The sequence below is a fragment of the Anomalospiza imberbis genome, chromosome 3 (assembly GCF_031753505.1).
Source record: "Anomalospiza imberbis isolate Cuckoo-Finch-1a 21T00152 chromosome 3, ASM3175350v1, whole genome shotgun sequence".
Taxonomy (NCBI): Eukaryota; Metazoa; Chordata; class Aves; order Passeriformes; family Viduidae; genus Anomalospiza; species Anomalospiza imberbis.
In genome coordinates, this window is record NC_089683.1 from 85,461,952 (window position 1) to 85,488,785 (window position 26,834).

Here is a 26,834-nt window from a genome sequence, read left to right on the forward strand (position 1 = left end):
TGACAAAGTCAGTATCTCTGTCAAATCTGTCAAATGTCACTATTGTAGAACCTCATTATAAATAAGGAACAAAATGGAATAAAAACACAGGGGAAAAAAAATCAGTCATGCCATAAGCAGTCACAAATCTGATGCATTATGAATAGGTTAGCTTCCAACAGAGCTGATGTTTCTCCAAAGTAATTAATTCTCTGTCTCATTTATGCTAAAAGTGCAGTGGAACTCACATGTCTCTACTTTTACTAATGTCTCTAGGGCCTCCAGGAAAAGGATATTCAAGAAGTTTATTGAGTGTTGTTCTGAATACTCTGTACAGGAATTGATCTTAAGGATGTAATTTGCAGTACTATTTCGTCAGCATCTTGGGTTTTATGTTGCCATTTCTGCTGGAAAGAACCATGCACACAAGCTGGTGCGGGATATCCTTGACCTGTGGGTAGGAAGCGCTGTAGTTATCCTGAGGAAGGATACAGTTTCAGTGTCCTGGAATTACTCAAGCAGGATACTTGTGCCTGCCTCCTGAGGCAGGGTAGCAGTCAGCTATCCTAGCTCTTGGAGTCAGCCACTAATTTTCCCTTTTCTACATGTGGCTTCACTTTCCTGGGTAGCCAGACAGCGCAGCTCTTGGCTAAGCCAAAACCACAGGTTGTGTGTGTGAAAGCAATAATTCACTATAGCTGCCTCATTCAGTCCGCATACCTTCCCACCCTTCCTACATTTTTTTTTCTTCAGAGACCCTTTTATGTGGCAGATGGACTTGATACTTTCATATGCTCTTCCCTCTCAGTTCTAATTTTAGCCCAGTTTGGGCCTGTGACTTGACAAACACTTGCAAAGTGCTCTCATTGCCATTCAGCTTGGTATGTCTGTATACTGAAGCTTTCAGAGCTAGTCTTGCCATTTTACTACTTCTTGGAGTCATCTTGTGCTGAAGCCTGATGAACAGGGTAATTATTTGAAAAAGGATTACAGCTCTGAAGCTTTTTGACTAAGGCTGAAGGAAGCTGTTACTTCATCGTATATTAAATGGCACGTGGTAATTTTAAACACCACCTGGATTTCTAATGAATTAAATCTGTTCAAGAGCAAAGAACACCACTTTTTATCTGTATGGTTCAACTGTTTTTAAGCCAGTCTTTTTATGACAAGATTCAGTTTATGCCATATATCTACAGTCAAGGAAAATAAAAATACCAGCTCTTCCATGGGTGCATCTTGGTGTCAGTAGTCTGTTTCGAAATGTCAAATATATGGTGTCTGCTGTGTATTTGAACCATGCTTCCTCTGGATGTCATTCCCTGAGGGAATTAATTATGGTAGGATATATCACATACATGCAGGTTCTGTTAAGCTTTCTGGAGGAAAAACTGTCAGTCAGGTCAGCAGAGAGCCCGAGCCCTTTCGGTTGGCTTGGAGTACTGAGTTCTGCACAGTGTCTCTTGGATACCCTTTCAGTGAGGTACTTAGAGAAGGGTGTGGACATATTAATGAAAATACAATGCCTTCAGTGTGGTGTGAATGGAGAAGAGCACTATACCTTTTGTTTTGGATATATTAGCTTAGAAAAGAAAAGAAACAGAAATTAGATAGTGAGCTCTGAATTGCAGTTGGTTTGCATTGTGGCCTTTTATGAGGGAAAAAAAAAAAGGCGTACATAAATGCAAAGCAGTTTTTATGCCTAGTGGTAAATGGTAAACCAGACAGTTATAATAGTCTTAATGCTTTTAGGTTGATATCTTTTCTTCCCCTTCAGATTTGCTTCAGTAAAGAACTGGTGCATGCTTCTAACTTACCAGAAGGCACAGATTATAAAATAAACTCTTCTGATTTATCCTAGAGTGCTGCAATCTCTGCAGAGAGCTCTGCACTGAGTTAACAGAATATGTAACATTGGATAAACATGGAGATTTCACTGTATTCAGATTTCAGTGAGTTCTGTCCATCCCCTTTCTGTCCCTCTCCTTGGCTGAGATTTTGAGGTGGAGAGTTTGGCCTCAGGCTACTGTGCTCTCCAGCACTGGCAGCCCATGCAAGCTGGGCATTTCTGCATGGACTTTCTTCCCACACAGTAGAAAGCAAAGCATAGGATTCTTCTCTATGAAAGGCTGGAGCTTGCTGTGCATCATCTCTTCTGTTCCTTTTTTTTTTTTTTTTCAGTTGCAGAATCCTTGTGGATGTATGGAAGGCTAGAATTCTGCAAATGAGCCATTTATTTAAGGGCATAAAGCAGGGAGTCAGCTGGTACAAGCTGATCAAACTGCACTAACCTTGCACTTAATTTGTGTTTATCCGATGCATGCACTTTTCTGGGGAGTTAAACCTGCCTGAGCATTTCTGACTTGAAGCTTGAGTGCTGGATCCTCAGCTAATTTAAAAAGACAAAAATCCATTCATTTCAGTGAACAAAGCTGATTACCTCCAGCTGACTGTCAGACCCTGAATGTTTAGGTCTTTTTACCTGTTTCATTACAGCTGTTAGCTCTTAATTTTGGAACAGAGTTCAGTTTTAGAAGCACTGTTGTGTAAAAATTTGTAAAGGTCAGTGGTTGCTAAGTGCTGGACTGTGTCTCAAAAAAAACCTGCCTTCTGTGGGTGGGTGAAGAATACAAAAGTAAGCCAAAAACCAGTAATCCTGTCACCTGCACTGTGCTGTAAAATGAAACCTGTTTTTCAGCAATCAGACCTGGTTAATTCCAGCCAGCCTTTAAATTGTATTTGCAGTTTTACACTAAGGTGTTTTTCTCAGGCTGTTATTGAAAGAAGGCCGAATATTTTTGAATGTTTAAAATGTAATTACTATACATGTTTTCTCAAAGGATTTTCTCTAATCACATATGCAGTGCTTTAGATGTATAATATTGTGTCATCTTCTGTCAGCACATCTGGAAGATCTGTCACACTGGAGTGTACTGTATTGCAGAAAAATAATCCATTAATCTGATTTTAGGTTCAATCTGCTGTGGATTCTCTTTTTACTTTTGATTTGTTTTGTTTGTTTTTTGTTGGGTTTTTTTTTACCACGCATATATATTTCTCACCTTTCTCTCAAGGCCTTTATTTTTTGTTGGCAGCTCCAATTGAAATTTGTTAGGTGTCTCTGACAGGTTGAGACTGCTGATTGTTACACGTGAGCAGTGACTCAGCTTACTTACTGCTGGAGTTGTATGTGCAACAGTGCAGTTCAAACTTACAGCAAAGCTAAGGAATAAAGCTTCACTTTTCATATACAGCCTACAAGATCCTGAATTATGTTCATGTTCAGCTGAACTGTGCACAGCTTTCTGCTGCGAAAACCTGACACTGGAATAGTAGTCAAGGATGCAAGCTGTGGAACTGGGTTCTGTAAGTCAGCAATGTCCTTGGGTTGATGGGTGTAGTTGGGGAATTATTAGGAAGAAAATGGCTGGAAACAAAGCTAGCTGTTTACAGTTATATTCTGAGTTTTTATCTCAGAGTAATGGTCAAGGAGAGCTATCACAGTATCAGCTGAGGTGTCCGGCCTGAGGTCTGTGGGGAATCTTTGCTGGTGGGGAGGCAACAACATGACAAAAAAGTGCCACTATTGCCAAAGCCGATCTGCATGGTCTCAAACCTGACAGGGATTAGGGGATGCAAGTCCTGACTCTGCAATTAGCTTTGTACAAAGTGAAAAGGAGCTATAAAGTAAGAACTTCATAAGGAAATTAAATGCATCTTCGAAACACTCTCTGTGGTGAAAACACAACCCAGCACTACCGTGAATACAGTTTCGTCTACCTGATTTTTCTAAGTCAATGTGCTGTGTCGAACCAGATGGTAACACAAGTTTTGCTAGGTTAGCTCAATTGTGCCAGTGAAGGACTGAGTGAAACTGCAGTAGCTGATCTTCAGCAGATCTGTTGAAGTGCAGACCTCAGTCTGTATGCTGGTCCCTAGCTCTGCATTAAAGGTCATGCTCCTGTGTCTTCCTGCTGCTGTTCTTGCACTAACCGTGTTCAGCTGCTGCTGACATAGGCTGCACTTAAATTGTGGATTTCCTTTGCAGGCCTAGACAAATATAATTTCTGATGGTAGCAGTAGGAAAATAGTCATTTCTTCCTCTGGAATTTTTTTTTTTTTTTGGTGAAGCCAGCAGTTTTCTGTCTACTTACCAAAATGCAGGTTTGTTCTAGATACTGTGGGTTTGTTTGGGTTTTTGGGTTTTCTTGGCAGTTGCTTTTGGGGTTGGGTTTGTTAGGAATTTTTTCAGAAATCAAGGATCTTTTGTCTGTCTTCAATTCTGACACTTCTTCCACCTTTTAACTTTGTGTTTCCCTATATTTTTTCAGGCTGGCATATAAACCTGCTTCTTCATATCTTGCAGAAAAATCTCGTCTTGTGAAAAGAACTGCCTCTGAACTGTCATAAGTGTATGGTGGGTTTTCCTAGCCAGAACCTTGGTTGAAACATGCCCATATGTGCCCCAGATCCAGTATTCTATAATGAAATTTAGTGGTGTTTGACTGATTGATTTCCACCTTTTCAGCTCTGCTGAGATGTGCAGTCAGTGTGCACTAAGTATCAGCAAACTCTGCCCCTTCTTGTGTTCCTCGTGTTAATACTTTGTCCTCTGCAAAGCTAAACAGTTAGGAGAGAATCTCATAGATCATTCTCCTTATAAAGAGCTGGATCTACCAAGGTTCTTAAGCACACACTAAATTTTAAAGAGAGGAATAATTGGTTTCTTGTTGACTTCAGCAGGACTTCTGCTTAAAGATTAAGACCTCTTATATGTGCCAAGGTGGCATAAATTATACTGCTCCAGAATAAAGTAATGAAAAGCGTGAGGTCTGTCTACCAATATCACATAATGCAGTTTGAAAAAGAAAAGCTTATTTTATTCCTGTTGTTTATATAGCAAAGCCAAATTTTGTGTGGTTCTAATTTACTAATACAGTGAGGGCATGATGCAGTTTCAGAGTGTTGGCTCCAAGTATCAATAACATGCAAGATTTCATAAATATGTCAGGTTGGGTAGGAATGTTTTATTAATCCTTTATGGGGTTCTGCTTTACTGTATTTTGTTGCACAGTTTGATACATCCATAGTAAGAGTATATTATCACTTTTTATTACTGTGACACTAGGTTAATTAGGAGGTATTTCAGTCTGTTTTAAATACATGGATCAGGATTCAGACATACGTTTCCAAAAAGCAATGTTATTGGTTGCATTCTGAGGTGACTTGGAGGCTGATGTTGAGTGTTACTTTACAAGCCAGTGTCCTGGTTTCCTTTCCTCTAAAAGCAGCCTAAACTACACATAATAGAAGCTTTTATGAAAATTCAGCAGTTTAGAAGTGTAAGTGAAGCATCCAGTTCTACAGTCTCTTTGGGGATAGGAAGTATTGGCAGCATGTTAAATATTCAGCTTAGTCTGTTAATGCTCTTTTCCTGTCTGGAAGGATCTCTGCTCAGCAATCAGAGACCCTGGTCTTGGTTTCCTTTTTCATTTCCGTAAATCAAGAATTGTTCCAGTTGTTGTGGCAGCATGATAGTTCTCAGCTCTGCCCTTCCAAATGAATTCCAATTTAATCAGGGCTGGCTGATTATTCCGGACGCACAGTTGATGAAATTCTGAAGAATCAGGCCCAGCTCATGAGAAAATGTTTTAAAAGTGATGTCAATTACAGAGGAACTCAACCTGCTTTCCTTCCTGTCCACAAATAACTCTGAAGTTGAGAGCCACCCATATTAAGAGATTAAATGTAAAGGATATGGGGCAGGCAGTGATGAAGTCCCTAGTTCTCTGAATGCTTTGCAAAGGTCATTCCCATTATCTGCTCTGCATTTGGAAGAGTTAAAGCACAGCAGCCTGGATCAACTTGCCCAAAACTGGCCAAGGAGCCATGCAAGACAGCAAGGCATGGAGCATGGCTCTCCCAGGTTCCCAGCCCAAGCCATAGGATATTTGCCACGATGCCCCGTGGGTGGAATACAGTGGACCATGTTCCCAGAACACTTCCGAGATTGCACTGTCATTTGGCGTTGCCAACAGACACATAGTGTTTCCACCCACAAATGAGATTCTGCACCACAGAGTCACCTGAATTCAAGTGTGAGGGCTTGGGTCTGCTGGATGGAGAAGCTATGCATTGAACTCCTACTGAATGCATAATTGAAATTAAATAGGAGGTGGACCTCTAAGCTCCTAGCCTTGAATGCCCAGGACCTGGCTCTGGTTTTCAAATGTGTTCATAACAGTGTCCAGCACAATGGGGGGAGTATTCCATGTAGGTGGAGTCTGTCAGAGAAGAAAAAAAGCACAAAACAATGCTGGGAGAGACTTGTAGAATAAATCTCTAAATCTTCTGAAGTGTTACAATGTAAAATTTAATTCACTCTTCTTACAAAGGATACCGATTTTTATATTGCAAATAAAAATTTGATGAAAACACACTTCATAGAAAAACTGGGAACTTTTTCCCCAAGTTTTGCTGTAAAACTTAAAACTGTGAAAATTACTTTTCTGTTTTTATTCAGGCAAGATATGTACTGAAATACAGATGATTTGTGATAGTACAAAATTGTTTTGTTGGCAATTCCTCATCAGGGTGAGAGGAAGATGCGCTTTTCAGGTGTATCACCCAAAGGATTCTGTGTAACTGTGTGAGACAAGCGTGTTTATCAGCGCTGCAAACAATTTGCTTCCTACATTCTTAATATAAAGCAAAATACCACAAGTTTGGCATTCAAAAGTTATGACTTAAGTTAAAGGAACGCAGACAATAATTCTTATCACCCTTTTTTTTTTTGCCTTCTTTTCTTGGATATGACTAGATATGGCTTGATACTGAAGACAAGTGAAGATAAAGAAGAATTTCTGTGTGGGGTTTGTTTGGTTTTGGGGGTTTTTTTTTTGTTTTTTTTTTGTTTTTTTTTTTTTTTACCTTTCCAAGCAAATCAGCTTGCTTTTTACAGACTATTAGTTAATTGTTGCTTTACCTTCAAGTGACAGCCACCCTGGGTTTAGCAGATAAAGGAGGTTTGGTACAAGATGCCCTTTTGATCTATGGGGCACTTTCTGAATGGACCACATAAATATTCATAGTATCATATTTTCTCTCTGTATCAGAAATTACTCTTATGGACCTGAATGCTGAAATAAGTGCATGAGGTTGCTGGACTGGCTGCACACATTTTTCTTGAGAAGAGGCATTTGTGTCTGTGCAGAGTTATGCAGTATAGTCCATGGGTAGGACCTTCACCTGACAGACAGGAGGCCCTTCTGCCATCAGGTGCAAGCTGCAGCTTGCAGAAGGAGGCAGTCCAAGAAGAAACATCTAGAGCTTGAGCCATGCCAGTGGCTGCTCCCTTGCTTTTGCTTTGCAGTCTCCTCCTACAGTTTCAGCTGCAGTCTTGTCTTTGCTGATCACCTCTTTTTGTGTTTCCCTCCTTCTCTATAAGCAAGAAACTTCTAGGTGCTTGTGCCAAGAGGCTGAACATAGCAAATTGTCTCCATCGTGTTAACTTTTAAATAGCCTGGAACCTACCACCCTGGAAGTTGTTTTCGCCCTGTGCTGTAGCCATCACTGTTTGTAGAGCAACATTAGCCGAATTGCTGTTGTCATGCAGGACTGGTCTCAGAGCAGGGCATTCTTATAAAGGAGGAGATGGCAGCTGTGAGTTCGCTAGTTTCCCTGGTTTAGGAAGATGAAGTCAGTAATTCTTTGAGCATGGTGACAGATTTCTTGTTTTTATTTTTTTGTTCATATTGGGGGCTAACTGGGCAGGGAGCCATAAAAATTAGAACTGTATGTCTGTAAAAGTATATGATCAATTTATTTTTGTTGGGAAAGTGATAGATAACATGGCACAACATGAAGTTACAAAAGGAGGTTGCAGTCAGAGTTGCTGGCATTACTTTAACTAGAGAATGTGCCCTTAAATGTCAGGAGACTGCAAGAAGCACAGAGTTATTTGAAAAGACAACAACTTTGATGTTGATTTTTATTAACAAAAATACAGGAGATTAAAAGCAGTTCCCCAGTTTTGCCTCCTTTTTTTTTCTTATTCATAATTTGACTAGGGCATTAGCAGGTATTGTAGGAAGGTTAATGAAACCATTAACAGTTATGGTGAAAGAGTATCCATTATCTAATTGAGTTGTTACGTGACTCACTACTGAAGCTAAACTCAATAACTGGGAAACTGAGTAACTGATTTTCTGTGAAGATACTATAGTTCCACCAGCAGATAAGACTAGACCATGTGGGTTATAAAAAGAATATGGGCTGCAATCATCTTCCTGCCATATCAAAATGTAAGGGTGGCCATTCTTCATCAAACTAAGAGCTTGTCTGGCTTCAGCAGGTCATCTGGTGAATGCACAGGGGAAAAGCATATAGAAACCTAGCAGTAGGATGATCCTATCCCTCATATGTGATCCCTGCTTCTGTCAGCAGATTGGCTCAGAGGCTTTTGCAGCCAGAGGTTGCATTAAATTGTCTTTAATGCCCCTGATGAGCCTGTCATCTGCAAATTGCTCTAATCCCTTTTTGAACATATTTATGTCTGCTCCAGAACATCCTGCAGCAATGGGTTTTGCATTTTACTTTTGTGATCTATGAAAAAGCACTTCGTTTGCCCATTTTAAATCCACTGTTTGATTGCTTTATTGGATATTTGTTCTTTCATTGAAGCAACACATTGCTTTGACTTCCTGATCCTCTTCATGTTATTAATGATTTTATAAATCTGTCATCTCTTCTCTCAGTCTCTTTTTCAGGCTGAGAAGTCTGTTTACTATCTCTATATATCGAAAGCATTCCAAAACTTTGATCATTTTTCTTGTCTCTTTCATCCTCTTTCCAGCTCTGTTAGATCAGTTTGTGTCCTGTATTCACCTGTATCCTCCCTTTGTATCCATTACCTTAAAGGAGAACAAACTGATTAGAGAGCATCAAAGTGTTGGGAGTTTGAATCCACACCTTGCAGTTTGTCAGAGGCCATACTTGGGTCCTCCATTCATCCAGGTTGTGGCACTGTGGTTTTCATTGTCTCTGGTGTGGAATATATATCTGGACTTCAGGGGGGTGATAGGGTGAGCTGATCTCTGCTGTTCCATGGCACTTTGCTGTTCCAGAACCCATCACCCAGACACTGGAATTGCATTTGCTGCTCTTGTAGCTGTCACTGGTTTCTGTCTCTGAGCAAATGTCTGTACAAACCAGTAGGCATGTGCATCCCATCCTTTAATAGAGGGACAATGTACACGTATTAGCTGGAGAAGGTCAGTAGCTTTATGCTAATGTACACAATGGTCTGGTGAATTAAGATACACTGTTGCATGTGTTGGTGATTTGTTTTGTTTCTTTTGCATTCGGTGTCCAAAATAACACAGCAGCTGTGTGTGTAGGTAGACAAATCTGGGTAAATAATGAAAGACTTTGGGAAATGACAGCAGTGATCTGGTAAAGCTCAAAGACATGTAGATCTTTGAGAAGCTGCTGACAAGCTCTCAAAAACTGGAGGGGTTTTAAGCAGACAGTGAATTGCAAAATATAGAGACAATGACTACATAATACTCATTAGGTCTCTCAACCTTGAAATGAGTGGAAGGTGTTCTTGTTTGTTATAGTACTGGCATTATTTACTGCTTGTCAAGTGATAAGACACAGGCCCCACTGTGATGCTGTATAAATATGTACTACAAGGGCTATATTTGATACTAAGAACTCTATTTTAAAGCAGGTTTTAAAAGGCCCAATAATTAACTGATTAATACATCTTATTAAGTCCTAGAGTGTCCATAAAGTCGTCAATTGATTATTGCTATACACAGCAGCTTATGACTTCCACAGATGTGCTCATAAGCATTTACAGTATACAGATGCACTTGTGAGATCTTCTAATAATAAATATTAGCTATTAAACCAACCTCAGTAGTTAAATTTTCAGGGATGGGAAAGAATTACCTCTTTTCTTCCTGGGTAATATTAAAGAACTTAAAGGCTGAGCATTTAGCCATGTGACATTAGAAGACTCTTGGAAGTGCTAGATAGTTGTATTTGGCCAGGCCTTGAAACATCATGAGTATAAGCAACTGAAATCAGTCTTTATGAAAACAAATGTTTAATGCCTTCTGAAATCAACTGACGTAGCTTGCTTGCTTCTGAAAATTTTTGTAGGTCTTCCAAGATTCCAGTCTCAACCTATTTTGTCAAGGTGTGACGTATTACAGTGATATGGTAATTTGTACTACTGAAGTTTTGATACTTGAGAAACCTCATTTTGAATTAATTTTGAATTTTCAGAACTTAAGGTCTCAGCAAATTCGGCTTTATCCAGATTTTAATTTGCAAGAGAGTGAGAGATGGGTGTGTTTGCTTGTGGCAATAACCTGATGTTCCATTAGAGAAAAAAAGCTTTTGCATGCTGTCCACATGCACCACAAAAGAAAACCTCTTCTGAGAGGGAGCTTAGAGTCTTGTATCAAGACTACATGGTGGTTATTTTCCATTGGTACTGTCCCTGAAATCATACATGTTACAAGAATGATTTGTGGGGTTTCTTTCTCTGTTTTCCTATGTTTGTGTAGTAGCAATTTATATACTTGCTTTAGCCCAAATCTGTTTTCATATTCACAGGCTAATAGAATTACCAATGAATATATTGATAATCTTGGGACTATTTTTATATGTTGAATCTTTTAAAAAGTCCACACTGCTTAATACTACAAGGATCATACAAATGTACAATGATATTAAGAAATACAATAAGGTGAGACCTGTGCATGACTGATTTTTGTTTGTGCCCCTGAAATTGTGCACAGACACTGATAGGACACAATACTCATTAGATTGATTTATGTGTAACAAGAGTGCTAGCTCAGTAATAAAATTATAAGCTTGAGATACATTATACTGCTTCACTGTTTTCCCTTTTTATTTACTTACCTGGTTTCACTGTTACAAAGCTTATTAGAAACTGAGAAATACTAACAGTGTATAGCACATGCAGCCTGATACCCTGATTGTATTTCCACCTTTTATTTATCATGTTTAATTGCATTGTTTACTACTGCCAATGGTATGGTTTGATTCCTTTTGCTTCTTACATTCTTCCCATTTGTCTTTTGGTTTGGTTCATTATAAGACTACACAATAGCATGAATAATGCTATTCCCAATATGAACTGCCAAAAGAGCTCTGGTAGGGCATGGTATCTCCAAGATCCTGTAGTGTGCCTGTGCCTTACAACTCATGATAGCATTGTGCTGAGGCTTCATTATGTTTTTGTGAGAGACTTGTTTCTTTCCCTGGTTTCATTAGTTGTTCTCTCTCCTGAGATAGACCATTGCATCTTCATCCAGAGCAGATGACATATACTCACTGTAAGCAGTAAACAGCAGTGATGAAATGCATGCTTTGTCTTTTTAATGTTTAACTGCAATGTATAAAGATACTATGTAGTGATTTTACTTGCCTGTTGATAAGCCATCTATGTCCCTACTAATGTAAAAAGGAGAAGGAGCCTTTAATATAACCCTCCTGTCCAGGATTTTGACTGTTAATAGGTTTGTCTATTTAATTAATACTGAGTGGTATCTTACCATGTTGAGAAGTGTGGCTTTATTCTGGGATGTAATACAACTGGTCTCTGGGCCTTGGTCTTCTTGCCCACCGTTCTTCTGCTGCAAGGAGGGCTGTACAGTGCTTTAGAAGGTCTTTAATTTTGAAAGTTTGTAGTGGTTTAAAAATTATTCTGTGTGCTTAAAATAGCATAGATTGTTCAATGTGCTTGTTTCTGGGCCTAGAAGAACATTTTTAATAGAGTAACTTCCAGAAGGAAGGTGATGCAGTCTCACCCCTCGGCACAGTGCAGCTCAAAGAAACTCACTCATGAGCCCATGCATCAAACCCACAGCTTCTGTTTGTACACTACCATTGCTTTCCAGATGTTATCCTGCCTTGCTCTAAAGGCTTTAATGATGACAGAATTTACTGTTCACACAAGGTAGTTGCTGTAAAGATTATTTTCCTTGATAGCAACATGAATGCATTTACTTAATAATTTCCATTTGACTGATTTCAACTTCCAACAAATTCTTAGATTCTCTGTATCTTTTCTTTTACATCAAAGACTCACAATGAGAGACTTCATGTAGATGCATGCAGGCAGGGGCAAAACAATTTCTTTGCTGCTTCTTGGTTAAAGCAGATAAACTGAGCTTATCAAGCCTCTGATGAAATACGTTTTTCTAGCCCTCAGATCATGTGATTTTCTGAACCATATCCTATTTTTAGTCATCTTCTGGAATCAAAGAGCAAGAACTAGAAACAAAATTGTAGTAAGTGTCTTGCTGATGCTCTGATCAAGAATAGCCATGTCTTCCAGTTCCTACCTGATTACCTTTCTGTATATGGATGCTAAAGGTTGTTTGACCTTTTAACTGCATTGTTGCTCAGGAACTCAATGTCTTTTTTAATACCATTGCTCTCCATGATGTAACTTCCCATCTTTCTATTGTGATATGTATTCCTTATACCCAAGTGATTGATTCTATATCCTGTTGTGTTGAAACAGACTTTGTTCTTATGAGCCCTGTTCATGGGGAATACAGAGCAGCGGGCATCACTGGCCAGTTTCATTGCCAACCACTCCTTTGAATTCAGACTTATTTTTTAACAGTGCATCTATCCACTATTACATCTTTGTCCCAGCAAAATTTTGATCAGTCTGTGTTTTAGCCTCAAATACCTGAATCATAAAGGCATTTCTTCCCAGTTAGGGGGTCAGCATGTCTAAGAGCAGATTATGTTCTTACTTTCTTAGTATTTGTTTTGCTCACACCACTAACAAGAAAATCAAAGATACAGAGTAGGAATGTAAAAGAGTGAAGACAAATTCCCTTGATTATGAATCTTGATCTACCTTCCCTAGTCAAAGTTTGTACCTGAGGAATTTCGTGGAATGCTTGTTCTACCAGGTCAAATTGTAGCAGCAGCCATGAGCAGACTTCACTATAGCAGTTGATAGAGTTGGGCTACATTTTAGTCACTACCACCCACACCCCCCCAAGGAAAAACCCACCCAACCAAACAAGAAACCCAAACCAAAAATGCCAACCCTAATGTTTGTTAGTGCCAAATGGAGCTGCCATTTTAGCACATTCCTGTAGATATGCACTACACAGTCTTGGCAATAGAGTTCTAATTATTCCAAGTGAAGGATCTCTTACTCAGCTGCAAATTCTTCTCTAACATCATATATGCAGTTGCTCTTGTCTCTTTCTGAAGTAGTTTGGATTCCTCAGGGGCCTGCAGGTCACATTCACAAACCTGTTTTTAGGATTTTTAACATTCAGCTGTTGTATGCATGTATGTACACATATGTGCTTCCAGTGGATTAATTACTAGCCATATCAAGTGAATTAAAATTGTATTGTTATTAGACTTTATGAAAACATTTAAAGCAGAAAAGTAAGTTTTTCATTAATATAAAATAAAATAAGTTATATCATTTTCACAATTTAGATGAAATGGATGGAGTGAAGGATAGTATTAAAAACCATGCTTGGCAGCAAGTGGAAGCTTGTGTCATTGCCAAATCTGTCTTCTAACCTTTGTGTGACACAATTCTGCTGAATTCCAGTGGTCTGAGCAAGTACGTCTTCTCTAGGTATAAGAATAGAAGCAGCAGTTACACTACCTAGAACAAGAATGTACAAGGCTATCGACTGTCTTGCCTAGGGGCATGAGATGATTGCCAGCTGGGGTTAAGAAAAAATGTTTCCTTCCTGTGAGGCATTACATAATTATCTGTGTATGTTAAGTGTGCTGGGGTTTTTGTCTGAAATTTATTATATAAGCCAGTGCTATAAGAAGATGCCAGACTAAGAAAACAGCCTGGGCATATGTATTATGGCAATTCTTTTTTCTCCTGTTTTTAATACTGTCCAAAATAAAATGTGATTCGGTTTATGTTAAACCTTGTTAGCTTTGCAGTGCTTTACTTTTAACACTGTCCTGCTAGCTTTGTGATGTAAATTTGACTGCAGCTGAGGAATATTGTTAATCCTCTCATTTCCTTGTGGGGAATCAAATTTGAGCCAGATGAAATGTTTTGTGCTACAGTGTTTGCACGTACAAAGCAAGTAAAAATGCTGCCTGCCAGGATCTTGCCGGAGTGATAGTGATTCTCTACTTTTATGAGATGCCAATAAAATAGGAGTTACTCTTTTTCATCTTGCAGCTTGCTCTTCACCAAAGTAAAACTGGAATGGATACATAAAGGACCTGAAGAGGCTCTGGTGACATGCAGACATATGTTGCAGATGTGGCAGATGGTATACAATGTTTTACAGCACAGGTAGGCTTTCTCTACTGTAGCAAGTTCAGCTTTATAATTGGTAACATGGTTATCTTTTTTAATTTTCTAGATACTTGAGTTATTTTGCAAGAAGGGTCATAAACAGTACTGCTTAAAAGATAAGTAATAGTTCTATCAGTGATTTAAAAATGGAAGATTTTAATGGCCATTAGTAAAAAAAACCTGACAAAAATCAAACAACCAAAACCTCAATGTTTTAATATTGAAGAAGCAGTTTGAACCAAAAGTTTTGAACCAAATGTCTAAACATCTCTATCCATATTTGGATGTTCAGAATGGAGGACAGATTTTCTTTCTCCCCAATAGTGCTGAGCTTTCATCAGCTATTGTTCACAGTCTGCAGAAGTTGGCACCACCCAGGAATGTGTGGGGGTGACACAGTCCTGAAGTGAGTAAGCCAAGGAGAGGCACAATGCCAGACTCATATGCTGAGTTGCATGCTAGTTGCACAGCCTGGTGCTAACAGGGCATGGAAAGAAAGGATGGATGTAGCATCTTTCACTCTTCCCTTGTCCTAATAAATCTGCATTCACACAATGCTACATTTCCTGTTTCCTTCCTTTCATCTGCTGCCCCACTGAAAGGTAAAGTTGAGAGAAAGTATGGAAGATACTGAGTTGGGTTTTCCTCCTTCCCACATGCTTAGGATACTGCCCTAGTCAAGGTATCAGTGTACAGTGTCTTGGGAATATTATACCAAGATCCCTTGCCCGTAATGTCCACAGGGGTTGTGTTTGATGGGAAGGACAACATGCTTGATGGCAGCAATCAAGACAGCAGCGTGATGTCACTTGAGTTGTTCCCCAATTTCTGTGTGCATTTGCATAACCTTTATAAACACCAGAAGTATATGTACAGAATGATGCATGTCTGTGTACAAGTTGTCCTTGAGTAATTAATAATTCTTGTTGGTTTAGCAAATGAGCAGCAAACCAAACACAAAAAATCAAGATATTTACATAGCAGCAGTGGTCTTTTACAGACTTGAGTCATTGATTTCCTTAGGCCTTAGTATCTTTAGCTAAGGATTCGATACTGGTTCAATCAGTAGATAATTGCCTACACAATTAAATGGCACTTCAGTTGCATTTGTCTGGCCTGTTTCCAGGCTTTGCAATCTTACTGTGACTCTGACAGACCAAAAAGTCTTTCAAGGCCCAATATTTTATTCCCAGCAGCTATTCATATGCCCTGTTCAAGTCTCCTGTCTTCTCTCTGACAAACTGGTGCCTCTGCAGTCTCACAACCAAGTGTCCCACTCAGCGTTTTTGTCACCAGTTTGTCCACTGTCTCAACTATGTTTTGAAAACATAGGCAGTAGATGTCCTGCTGTCCTACTGTCAACCTTTCCAGTGCTGTATGTAGAAAGCAGATCTTCTGGCTACTATCCCTTCTGTGGTGCATCAAAAAGCTTTCCTGGCTGAAGGCTTTGTTCTGCAGCTTTTAAAGGGTTGTTGATTTTCAGCCCTTCTTTGGGATAACAAAGCCATTGGGAGTGGCTGTTTTGCACAATGCATTACACTGGGTTTTCAGCCTGGGATTTTCCAATCTCTTCACCTATCCTTAGAGTAGGAGTACAGTGTAGGAGCCAGTGTTTCAGCATGTGCCTGAACAGCTACCATGGTGGTAGCTGCTGCATTAAGGTAGTACTCGCCTTATGGCAGTAATAGATGGAAGTGCAGCTGCCTTATTCCTGCATACACAGGAGTAAGACTGAGCTGTTCATAGAGTTCCACGAGCAGCTTCTGGCCAGGGCACTTGCATTTGGGTCAGTCCTATCAAGGTAAGGCTGAGGCATAGGAGAGATAATTTAATTTTCCCTTCTATCTGTCACTATGTGATAGTCTCAAATGGATAATCAGTGTGGAAACCAGTATAGAAGACAAGGGAGGCCCATTCAAGGACAGTGATTGGTACGGTCCAGTGCCCAAGAATTCAGAGTGCATTTCTTATGAGAAATCTTCTCATAAGAGAAGATTATGTTTGATCCCAAAGCCCAAGTAAAAGGTTATTTAGCTACTGTAAATATGATTGCTGTTATGATAAATGACAGTAAGTGGCTTTCAGTCTTAGGTTGTTAGCTGGGAAAGACAAAAGACTTGCTTTATCTTTTGCTGTTGTTTTCTGTGATAACAGAATAATTGTGAAGCTAGTTCTTTTGCTAGATCAGTGCAGATTGAAGGGAATTCTGTGCAGTCCCTAGCAAAGGGCTCATCAGACTGAAAGATGGGGGCATCCACACCAATCATGTCTCTCTGACAGCTTTCTTCCTGGAAGGAATATTGTCCAAAGGCTGAGCTGCAGGCTTGGAAGTGTGCCAGAAAAAGTAGCCAGGGCAGTCACTTTTCCTTTTGGTATTTCATCCCTTAATGGATGATGAGAGGAGATACCATCACCACTGATCCTTGGGGGATGGCAGACTGTGTGGTGACAGGAAGGCACAGGATATCTATGTTAAGTGATTTTTTGTTAGGCACATGTTTTTTTGTTGTTTTTTTTTTGGTCAGTTTCTCTTTATAATGCCTCTCCTGTGAGGACAGAAGTCCAGTAGAAGAACAGACCAGAGTTTCATAAACAGACCTGTTTCATAAAGCAGTGCTATCTGGTAGTTTTTTATCTTCCTCCTCTTTTTGAACAGAACAAAGGAGAAAGGGGAGAAAATAAGCCCTTTGAAATGAAAACATGAAGAAATTAGCGCCCAGGTGGAAGGCGGTAATTGGTCTATTTCAAAAGGATCAGCAGAGTAGATCTGTGAACAAATTGTTCTTCAGAAAAGCCCAAGAGATGGTGCTTCTTGCTGGGTCTGGGTCTGCTAGTGGGCTCCTCTGGTCTGACTTCTAGCTGCCAACATGTTTCTTGTCCAGTGGTTTGTAAAGACTCCCTATAGCCAAATAAAGTAAATACCAGTGTGTGCCCTGGAGCCCCTGCTGGGCAGTTTCTGAGCTTCCTGTCCACTGGCAGTGGGCTGGGTGTTAATACATTCAATAAGCTGATTTCTCACACCTGGAACCCCTGATTTTTCACTTCCCATGGCAGCTAAACTATGGCTTGCTTTGAGGGGAACGTTTCTCCATTGAGAGATGTCCAGGTTACACAATTTTGTTTCTTTACAGTGGCTCTGAGAAAGGAAGTAGTGTGACTGAAACACCAGTAATCAAAAAGCATAACGGACTGCATCTCACTCTCCCAGATGCTCATGACACTGATTCTGGTAAGGAAACAGGATTTATGCTTTCCTGCCCAAACACCTGCTTTTGTGAGAGATGAGTGTTTCCTTTTCTTTTGAGAGGGTGGTGGGCCTGTGCATGTCCGTGTTGCTGGGCTGCTGGTCAGGAGGTCCAGGTCTGCCTCCATGGCCAGCTCCATGTGTCACTGTGGTGTGCCTGTACCTTGGCTTCCCCATGCCTAACACAGAGAGGAGTTTCTGCTTCTTTCACAAAGCTCTCTGAGATGTATAATTCTGTCCTTTTTATTTTTTTATTCCTTCCCTCCCTCAGCCTGCCTCCTGATTTAATTCTTTTTAGATGTCCTGATCAAGCCAGTTGCTGTTATTGGTTTTGGAAAGCTGAGTGAGAATGTCAATTCCTATTAGATGGTGATTTGCTTTGGCATTTGTGCATAAACCTTGTGATGCTTTATTTTATGCTAAATACATATTCACAGTAATAGATACAGTCAGATGGAAGTAACTGAGACATCAAAGCTGATCTTGGCAGTAAAGGGGAAAGGAAGCTTTCAGAGAGCGCTGCTGACTTGTGATTTTTGTCATAAGTCTCGTGATACTTAGTACTTCTTTAAAACCCTAGTTCAAAATCAGATGTTGATGTGAGAAACTTGTCTTTTAATTTGGAGGGTTTTTAGGGAATCAAATGCCTATGCTTGTGGATGTAGAAGAAACACTTGCAAAGAAAGTGAACCTCAAGCTTGGAAAATGGACAAGAAAAAAAACCTAATACGTAAATCTTGTGGATCTCTAGGAAATTAGGGTTTGTCTGAGTCTTAACTGTGCTGTATGCCATGGTGCCGCCTGCCAGAAAGAGCAAATTAATGTAAAGTACAAGCTTTCAATCAGCTTTTCATGCTCCTAAAGTGATTTGCACCAATGCAGTTTGGTTTTAACCAAGAAATATATTCCTCCTCCACTTTGAGAATCCAGGTTTCCATGCTAACATGGTTGCCCCCACAATGGATGCAAGAATGGAGCTCAGACTGAAATTATACCGCCCACCTTAGTGTGGGGCTGGCACTGGCTGGTTTCAGCAGGGCTCTGTGGCTCCCTTCTCTGCAGGCTCTGGCTGCTGCTCTTCTCCATCTGCAGAAGAGAAGCAGCTGGGTCTGCTGTCCCTGTTGGGAGCCTCTTTGAAGAGAGTAGTGAGTGAGAGTGGAGGGTACAGCTCTAGCCCCTCTTGGCCTTGTGCTTCCCCAGAGCTGGGGCTGTGGCTGCCTGCTTTGAAGGAGGGAGGTCTGATATTTTTGCATCGTTATGGAGAAGGCAGTGCTGTCTGTTGTGCAGTCCCCTGGGAGCATGCAGCAGCATCACTGTGCTGCACAGGCGCTCTGTCATCTCTGGGCTCATCACTGAAAGGTGGCAGTTTTCTGTGGCCGGGTTTGACACTGGCCTCTCCCTCAGCTAGACCACAATAAGATTATTTGCTGTGCCAGAATTTTCGGTTTGCTGCCAGAAAGATTAATTCCTCTTTATTTTCTTCATCTTCTCCTAACTGAAGCAGTGTTCCTAACTGAATTCATTGATATCAGTCAGCTGCCTTGCTGTTTCATTCTGTCTCTGATTTAGTCTTATCTTATAATGCTTTTGCCTGAATGATTTAGGCTTGGGAGTTCTGTTTCTTATAAGCCTAGTAAATCTAATGAGCTGCATTTCTATTTTGATAGCAGTTTTCATAAACATGCAAAATATTAAACTTGGTCTTTTTGGTCTTAAAACACCCTAGAACAGTGCTTTATAATTATTTAGAAAGATTTTGTATGGCTTATATGCAGAACTCATCACAACAAAATGAGTTTGTTATTTCATGAGTTATTTCCAAAATGTTTGGAGGGATTTATTGTAAAATGTGAAGTTTATATTCTGTCTAGTAGAGCTGTTAAATAGAGAAAGAGACTGCACTAAAATAACAAATTGATATATCTTTGTATGCCAACATTTGCATGTATTTTGAGGCATGACATTAAAGTTCTGCGAGACAGGTTTTGTGGGGAGGTTTTTTTAGCATGTTTTTTTAGGAGGAGATAGCTTATAATGAGACATTCAGATGATTTTTCATAATGTTGCTTGAAGTTTCTCCACCTCCCTACACTACCCTGAGGTCAGAGTCCTGCCAGTGTGACACATGCTGATCTCCTCTCCCAGGAGAGGAGATAGTGTGTTTGAGGTAAACTCTTTTGTAGCTGCAGTAGCCATCAGCCCACCCCAAAGGGCACCGTATTGCTTGCCTGAGATTCAGAGATGTGGCTGAGCCCCTTTCAGTCCAGAAGGGCCAGGCTGGCAAAAATCTTCTCTTACAGAGTGTATTTGGTCAGACAAGCTTTAAGGAGAACTGCTGTGAGCATCCCAGCAGAGATGGGCAAGAACAGTAGTGACAGAAGTGGAGTATGGGCTGTTTTGGAGAGAGCCTGATCATCTGGCATGTATGTGTCTAGAGCAAGGAGTGTATCTGTGTCTGAGACTGAGCAGGGATGGCATGATCTCTGCCTAAAATATTTTGCTTCCTCTTGTAGGCTGGAAAACAAGGAAAAGAAAGTAAACATCAAAGGACTGGAATGCCAAGGGATGTTAAATTAAAAGAGCCTCCATGTAAATTGCTAAGTAACTTGGGTCTCATTTGTCCAGCTGTGCAGATGCCCACTGCACTGGGCAGGATCAGTTTCAGTCTCAAATTCCCCTCTTGGCAACTACTGGGCTAATGAAGACAAGATGAGGAGCAGCTGACTTGGGTTTCTTTGGGAGCAACTGTGCTGTTATATTCCTGTGAAGTCTGCTTTGTGAGGGAAAGATGCTTTAGTAGATTCTAACTGGACCTACTTAGGCAGCGTGTGAGCCTCTCCAAAATGAACAAAGGTGATTTAGTTTTCTTGAATTGATTTGCAAGGAAAAGAGGATTTCCCTGAGCTCTGTGAGGATGTGAATAAGACACCAGCCTATCTGTCCCCCCAGTGCAAACAGCCCAGCATTACATTTGGATGCTTGCAGGAAACACACCTCCACAAAGCTTGTCTGGGAGAGGGCAGCCTTGGCAGAAAAATGTGGTATTGAAAGTTGCTTTCAAAACATGCTAATAAAAAAATCTTGTTAGGCTGACTGCAAAATCCACAAAGTATATGTATTTTTTCCAGGTTTGCCAATCCAGAAGGCAAGAAGTCTGCCCTAACTTCAAAGCCCTGCTAATAACATTGCTAGCTGTTCATATATCCATTTTCTTGTCTCTGCACTGCAGAGAAGCTGTCTGTGGTTTAGATGGCTAGGGATAAATTATTTGCTAGTTTTCCCTGTGTCAAACAGCTCTAGTCTGGCTTGAATTTCTGGGAGTTTCAGTGAAATTCTCACTAGTGGAGATAGGGATGAGGGAGAGGAGTGTGAGTGGGCAAGCAGGGGAGGAATCTCGTGCAGTGAAACAGACTGAAGGTGGATCAGTTAAATAAGCTGGTAAATGCAATAAATTCTTCCTGCAAAGCTGAACAGCTTTTACCCATACACTTAAAGCTGTAGTTGCTGTATTACTGCACTGTCATCTCTTGGAACATTAGATCAGGAATGTCTTCGAAAATATGTAGGAATTTAAGAAATGCAGTTAGCGATGAGATGATAGGACAAATATTTCCCATAGCAATTCTGAGCCTGGAGTTGCACTTGTGGTCTCTCCCAAGCCGTGACACGCTCACCTCGGGTTAAGTAGAAGCTGCAGCTGTGTCCCACCTAGCAAAGCACAGTGTTTGGCACGGGAGAGTAAAGCCTCCTCTCATGCCTGCCAGGATGCTGGGTCTCTGCTCAGCATCCTGAGCAGAGATGGCCAGGAGACCATGGCTGGGGACCACAGGGTGATGTGTTAGTCTGCTGGTGAGGAGGTGTGGTTTGGCAGCCCTGTTTCTCTTGAGCACACTCCAGCTGGAAAAGCATGCTGTTCCTCTCAGAGAGACCGTTAAGTGCATATGCCCCATGGCTGCAGAAGAGAAAAAGTGGGATTCTAACTCTAGGATCTTGTGGTTTATGAGGTCAGCCTGTAAAGATGGATTCAAGAGTAATGCTAATCAACACAAGTCCTTCAGTCACAGCAGCTCTCCAGAGAAAGAGTTTATCAACCATAAAACCACATTAAAACCTATGTATATTAAAATATTTATTTCTCAAAGCCAACTCTGAAATCTCAATTTGTAACTTCTTATCTTGTTACCACCATCTTGATACCCCTCTGAGAGGTTGGCTCACCAGTATAATCCCACTTGCTGTACTGGAGAATGTGGTTTCTGCCCATGCAGCCCTCCTGAGATAAGCTTTTGTCCCAGAGGTGTGGGCGCCAAATACTTTAACCTTTATGCACTGTAACATTTATGCAAGAATAATATAGTCAAAGCTCTGAACTCTCTGCTCCCCAAGGTTAAATGAAAAACCACCCTAACTCTAAATCAGTAAAACAATATTGATGTCACTTGAAATGTGTGTGCTATGTGAATGGGGCTAAGCTACCTTGTAATGCTGTTTGAATTTTTTACCTTAGTGGGGCACATTTTGTAATTGTATGATGACTGTGCATATAAAATGGGTATTTGTGGAAAATATTTGATGCTAGACTTCTCCTTCCCAAGTGAGAAAAATATGGTTGCTTCCTTGATGAATGCTAAGTAGACCTTTATAAAACTACTGTCTGTCTCTTAATTTGCTTGTTTGAGCTGCAGCCCATGGATAATTTAGTGGGTTTTTTCAATAAATTAACCTTTTAGAAAACATACTTCTCCAGCTTGTCATGCCAAAATTCAGCAGAGTTCTTATTACATAAAACCAATGCAGTGAGTGGAGGATCAGACCTGCTGCCTTAACAAGTCAAAGAAATAGCATAAATAAGTATAAAATACATCATTGTTTGGTTCACAGGATCACAACGAGCCTCTTCCCTTGCTGCATCAAGACTGGAACAGGCCATGTCTGAAACAACTATGCAGAGCAGCACAATGAAGCAGGGACCTGTGAAGCTGTGGACAACTCTTGAACAAATTTGGCTACAGGCTGGTAAGTCCTGAGCTACCTGGAGTTCCTCTTTCCCTCCAGTGATGAATCAAATGACATAAATATTAACAGAGTAGTTGAAGTCATGAGTTGAAAATCACTCTATTCCAGCAGAAAATCTGCCTGTCTATCCCAGATGGTTTTTGAAACACCGCTTATTTAATTTTGACCCCAAAAAATACTGTACTATTGTGATTTCTCAGCTCACTTCTGTTTTTCCAAAACACACAGAAAACTTTAGTCATCACTATAATATGCTTTTTGAAAAAGAGGGTAGGTAGTTCTTCATTAGCAAATGGTAGTTCATAAGGACAATTACTTCCATTCTCCTTTTACTAAATGCTTCCCTCTAATAAGACTGGGCAAATCATTTCTTAAATGTGATTTAAGCATTACAATCTTGGCTGAGGTTTAAGTGAAAATTATTAGAAAGAGCATGTTCTCCACTCTGTCCTTGACTGTTTGAACCTCCCAGGGTCTTGTAGGTTGAGTATCAGTTTGAGATACTAATGCAAAGATGCTGCAACAGAGCACATAATGGGAAGACAGTGAGGAGAGACTCTAGCCACAGGCTATCTCCAAACCCATGGAGGGATTTTATGTAGGACATTTGTTGAGGAGCAGAGTTGCCCAGCACATTCTGCTGTTTGCATTCCAGCATTTCAGAACTGATAGAGTTCCAACCCTGTAATTTTGTTTTTAGGAGACACAGTTTTTCTTCCATAACTGGGCCCACAGTTCCACAGTTGAAATTACCTTTGAGTGCTATGATTGCTTATTAGATATCTCACCATTTGCAATGCAGAAAGAAAAGCAGAACCCCCTGGAAAGCTGCTGATAGTTTCCTATTCTTCGTGCAGGGGAACCTTTCAAATTCTCATTTCACTAATCTATGCAATTGACACCTCTCAAATAAGACCTGGCAGTCTCACCCTGCTTCTCAGCAAAGATTTTCATAGCTGCTTTTGTGGGTAATGTCCTACCAATTAGACTTTAGTTCTAGAACAAAATATATGACATTGTTTTTGCTACAATTGGATTAATATTAACAGAATTGGATTTATAATAAAAGAAGTCACCTTATAGAATGCATCATCCTTTAAGTTAATCACATGTGTTCTCCTTAATGACTTGTGTGGATGTAAATTTCAGTGATGTTCTGTGGGCTTCAAAATCACTAGCAAGATTGTGCTTTATTCAGTTTATACTCCTGATTTAAGGCTGCAGAGAGGGCTGGTGGGGAGCAAAATAAATGGAGTTTATTATGATGAGAAGTCAGGTGTCTGTTGTCCATCATCCTACAGCTAGCTTTAGGCAGTTTACATTTTTGCTGCTGTCTGAAAAGGCAAAAGCAACAAAGACGTAGTGCTTGCTGTGAATTGCTATGATTGCTTTTCTGTGTGAATAAAGTGTCTTTCTGAAAGGTGTTAATTAATTCTTTTAGATAGAATTTATTTTTACAAGCTGTAACTTTTCTCTCTTATCACTTTGTAAGCCTTTGTTTTGCTTCATGCTTAGTTTAAGCTGGAGTGAATTCAGGATTGATATTTTGAAAACATGTACTGTGACTGCTTTGTAATTTCATTACTGAAGTCAGTTATTGTTATGGATGCAGCTTAATGAGCTCCTGCTGAGGTACTGGCCATTCTCTTCTCACAGTAGTGTGGAAGCTGCTGGATTCTGGTATCCTGAGGGATGATGAGAGGTGCAGGTATTTGGGGTAGTCTTTACTCTCTGTGGAGAGGGGCACAGTACCTGAATAATTAGAGGACTTCTTAGAAGTGGGTTGGCCTTTCACTGAGATTAGTGAATGGAATAATCCAAAGGGTGTCACTGGCCTTCACTACTAGGATCTTTCCCATATGAAAGGAGGGGAAAGGAGGAGCAAGTATACTTGTAAGAAGTAACTTCCAAATCAGAGATATTTCACAGACAACAAATTAAACAGATATGCATGGAGGAAGTTGAGGTAGTCAGGTGGTTTTACATTACAGCTCACCCCAAAATTAATGGCTGTGGAAAGCAACAGGCAATTAGTGTAACATTCTGATGCCTGCCTATGGAGTCACTTGATATTCATGGAACATCTTCATCAGTATGCTGTATATTTTCATCAGGTTTAGCTTGGACTTGTCCTTTTTCAATCAGTGACTGATCTTGTGACTCCAGGCAAGTTGCCTAACTTTTTCATACCTCAGTGTCCTATCTCCAAAGGGAAAAAATGTTAATCTGCCTTTGGGAAATGATTCGTGTGTTGTTGTTTTTGTTGTCATTAACACTTTGACCTTTTTAACATGACTCATAAATCCTTAGATAAAGTTATTACAATTTCCTAACCTCATACTACAGTAAATTTATAGCAAAGCATCTGTCCTTCTCAGACACTCACAGGACACAGCTGGCCGTGTCTCTGTGCTCAGGTAGGGATTGAGAGTGCCAGGTTGCAGTCATGTCTGGATGCCATTAGAGCCATTGCAGTTACCATGCCTTCTCATATCCCAGAGCATGAAAGGTAATGGGACCAACCAGCTGGTCCAGTTAGAACTTTGTGCAGTGAGACTGGGAAGAGGCATACAAAACCAGCTATCCCACAGCTATATGGGGCAGCTCTTACAGCCCTCCAGCAGCCAGGCCAGGTCACAAAGCCAGCACATATACTTGCAAAAGGGACTCTTAGGGGCTGGTACCTATCTAGTGATGCTTACGTAGGCAAATCCTTAGTGTATCATTCTCCAGCTGCAGTAGGAGTTCCTGCCTTGTACAGAAGTGTCCTCAGTCCCTTCAAGCTGGAGATCCCCTTGTTCTCTAATGGGTTTCACAATTAGCTTCTGAGAATATGTGTGTTCCTTTAAGAGTGGCTGAAGGGAAGGCAGTGAACCCTGTGCAAATAGTTAATCCCTTTTGTGCTGTGATAGAGATACTTATTTCACCCATAAGAGATCATATACTTAGTGGTTTTATCAGTAACTTTTGTGGGTTTGTAACCAGCATAGTTTTGTAGGGAAGACAATAAACCACCATCTCTGCATGTGCAGCTGCTAAATCAAATATGTTGCACTGTAACACATGCTGTAACTTGTCTTTCCCTGCAGCAATGCCTAGTGATCTCTGGCAAGCTAATTTTTTGTAGCCTTCTGTAAACAAAGAACTGCTTGATGGATCTGTGGTCTCTAGAAAAAGTCCTTTTCTTTTTCAAGCATCAAAATAAAACTCTGAATTCTCACTGTTAATCTCATATCCAGCCATCTCTTATAGGACCACCTAGGAGTACAGTCACCTGCAGCACGGAGCTCGACACATTGCCTTAGTGGGCTTCCATATCTTCCTGTTTTCTGCATAGGTAGTCACAGCTTTGGAAGAGTAGTGTACTGTCCTCAAAGACTAGATGTCCCCTGCAGCAGGCAGGCTTGGAATACTAACAGGCATATTCTATTTCCAAGTGTTCTGCAGCTGAGATTGTTAACACAGCTTGTCTAGTCCCTTTTAACAACAACCCCCCTAGTCTTGTTGAATATAATGGCTGCTTAAAATGAGTCATCTCAGAACACTTTAACATTTATGAGCCTAAACATTATTCTTGGCCCTATGTCTGAGAAACAGCTCATTTTCAGGGAGTACTTAGGAACAGTGCTACAGTGCACATGCTGTAGTGGTGCAGCTCCAGGAGAAATTTTCATTATGTAATCCTTATGCTCATTTCTCCTCTTTGTTCTATTTTCATGGCTGAGAGCTTGAATTCAAGTTTGAGAAGAGGCAAGGAACTTCGTTGGATCTGGTAAAGCTTGTTAACTCCTCCCTCTTCCTTGCAGGAAGAGCTGCAAGGGGAATCCTAGAGATTACTAGTGCTAGTACTTCTAACAGTCATGCCAATACTCCTCCTTTTTGTTTAGAAAATAGAGTCATACTGTTTGACTAAAGAAAATATACTTGCAATCGTTCAAATTTATGACCAAAATTTACCTTCATTCGGCATCTTTATAAGATCACTTTTGACCCAGAGAGCAAAGCATGTCAGTATTGGAAAGAAATAGTGTTAATAGTTCTAGGCTCTATGGAATGATTTTTTTATCTGAAGTATGTATGTGTGATTATATTTCCAGGCAGTAATAACCATATGCTCTATTTATACAGAGCATTTTAGAATGCTACAAGCTAGTTTTAATAAGAGTTCTAATATTCTAGTTCCTGTTACTGTATTATCTTAAGCTTTACTTTTAACTACAAGATCCACTTTGTCTTTACTAG

General features: G+C 40.3%; 1 protein-coding gene across 7 annotated transcripts in view; it reads left to right on the forward strand.

Moving 5' to 3' along the window:
* The window catches only part of TTC7A (tetratricopeptide repeat domain 7A), a 205,865-nt gene that overhangs the window by 98,363 nt on the left and 80,668 nt on the right, over positions 1-26,834 (forward strand). For all 7 annotated transcript variants that reach the window (XM_068185514.1, XM_068185513.1, XM_068185512.1 and 4 more), the window contains 3 exons: positions 14,213-14,329; positions 17,464-17,561; positions 22,458-22,592. In XM_068185514.1, coding sequence (XP_068041615.1) covers positions 14,213-14,329; positions 17,464-17,561; positions 22,458-22,592 — 350 coding nt within the window. The remainder of the gene's footprint in view (positions 1-14,212; positions 14,330-17,463; positions 17,562-22,457; positions 22,593-26,834) is intronic.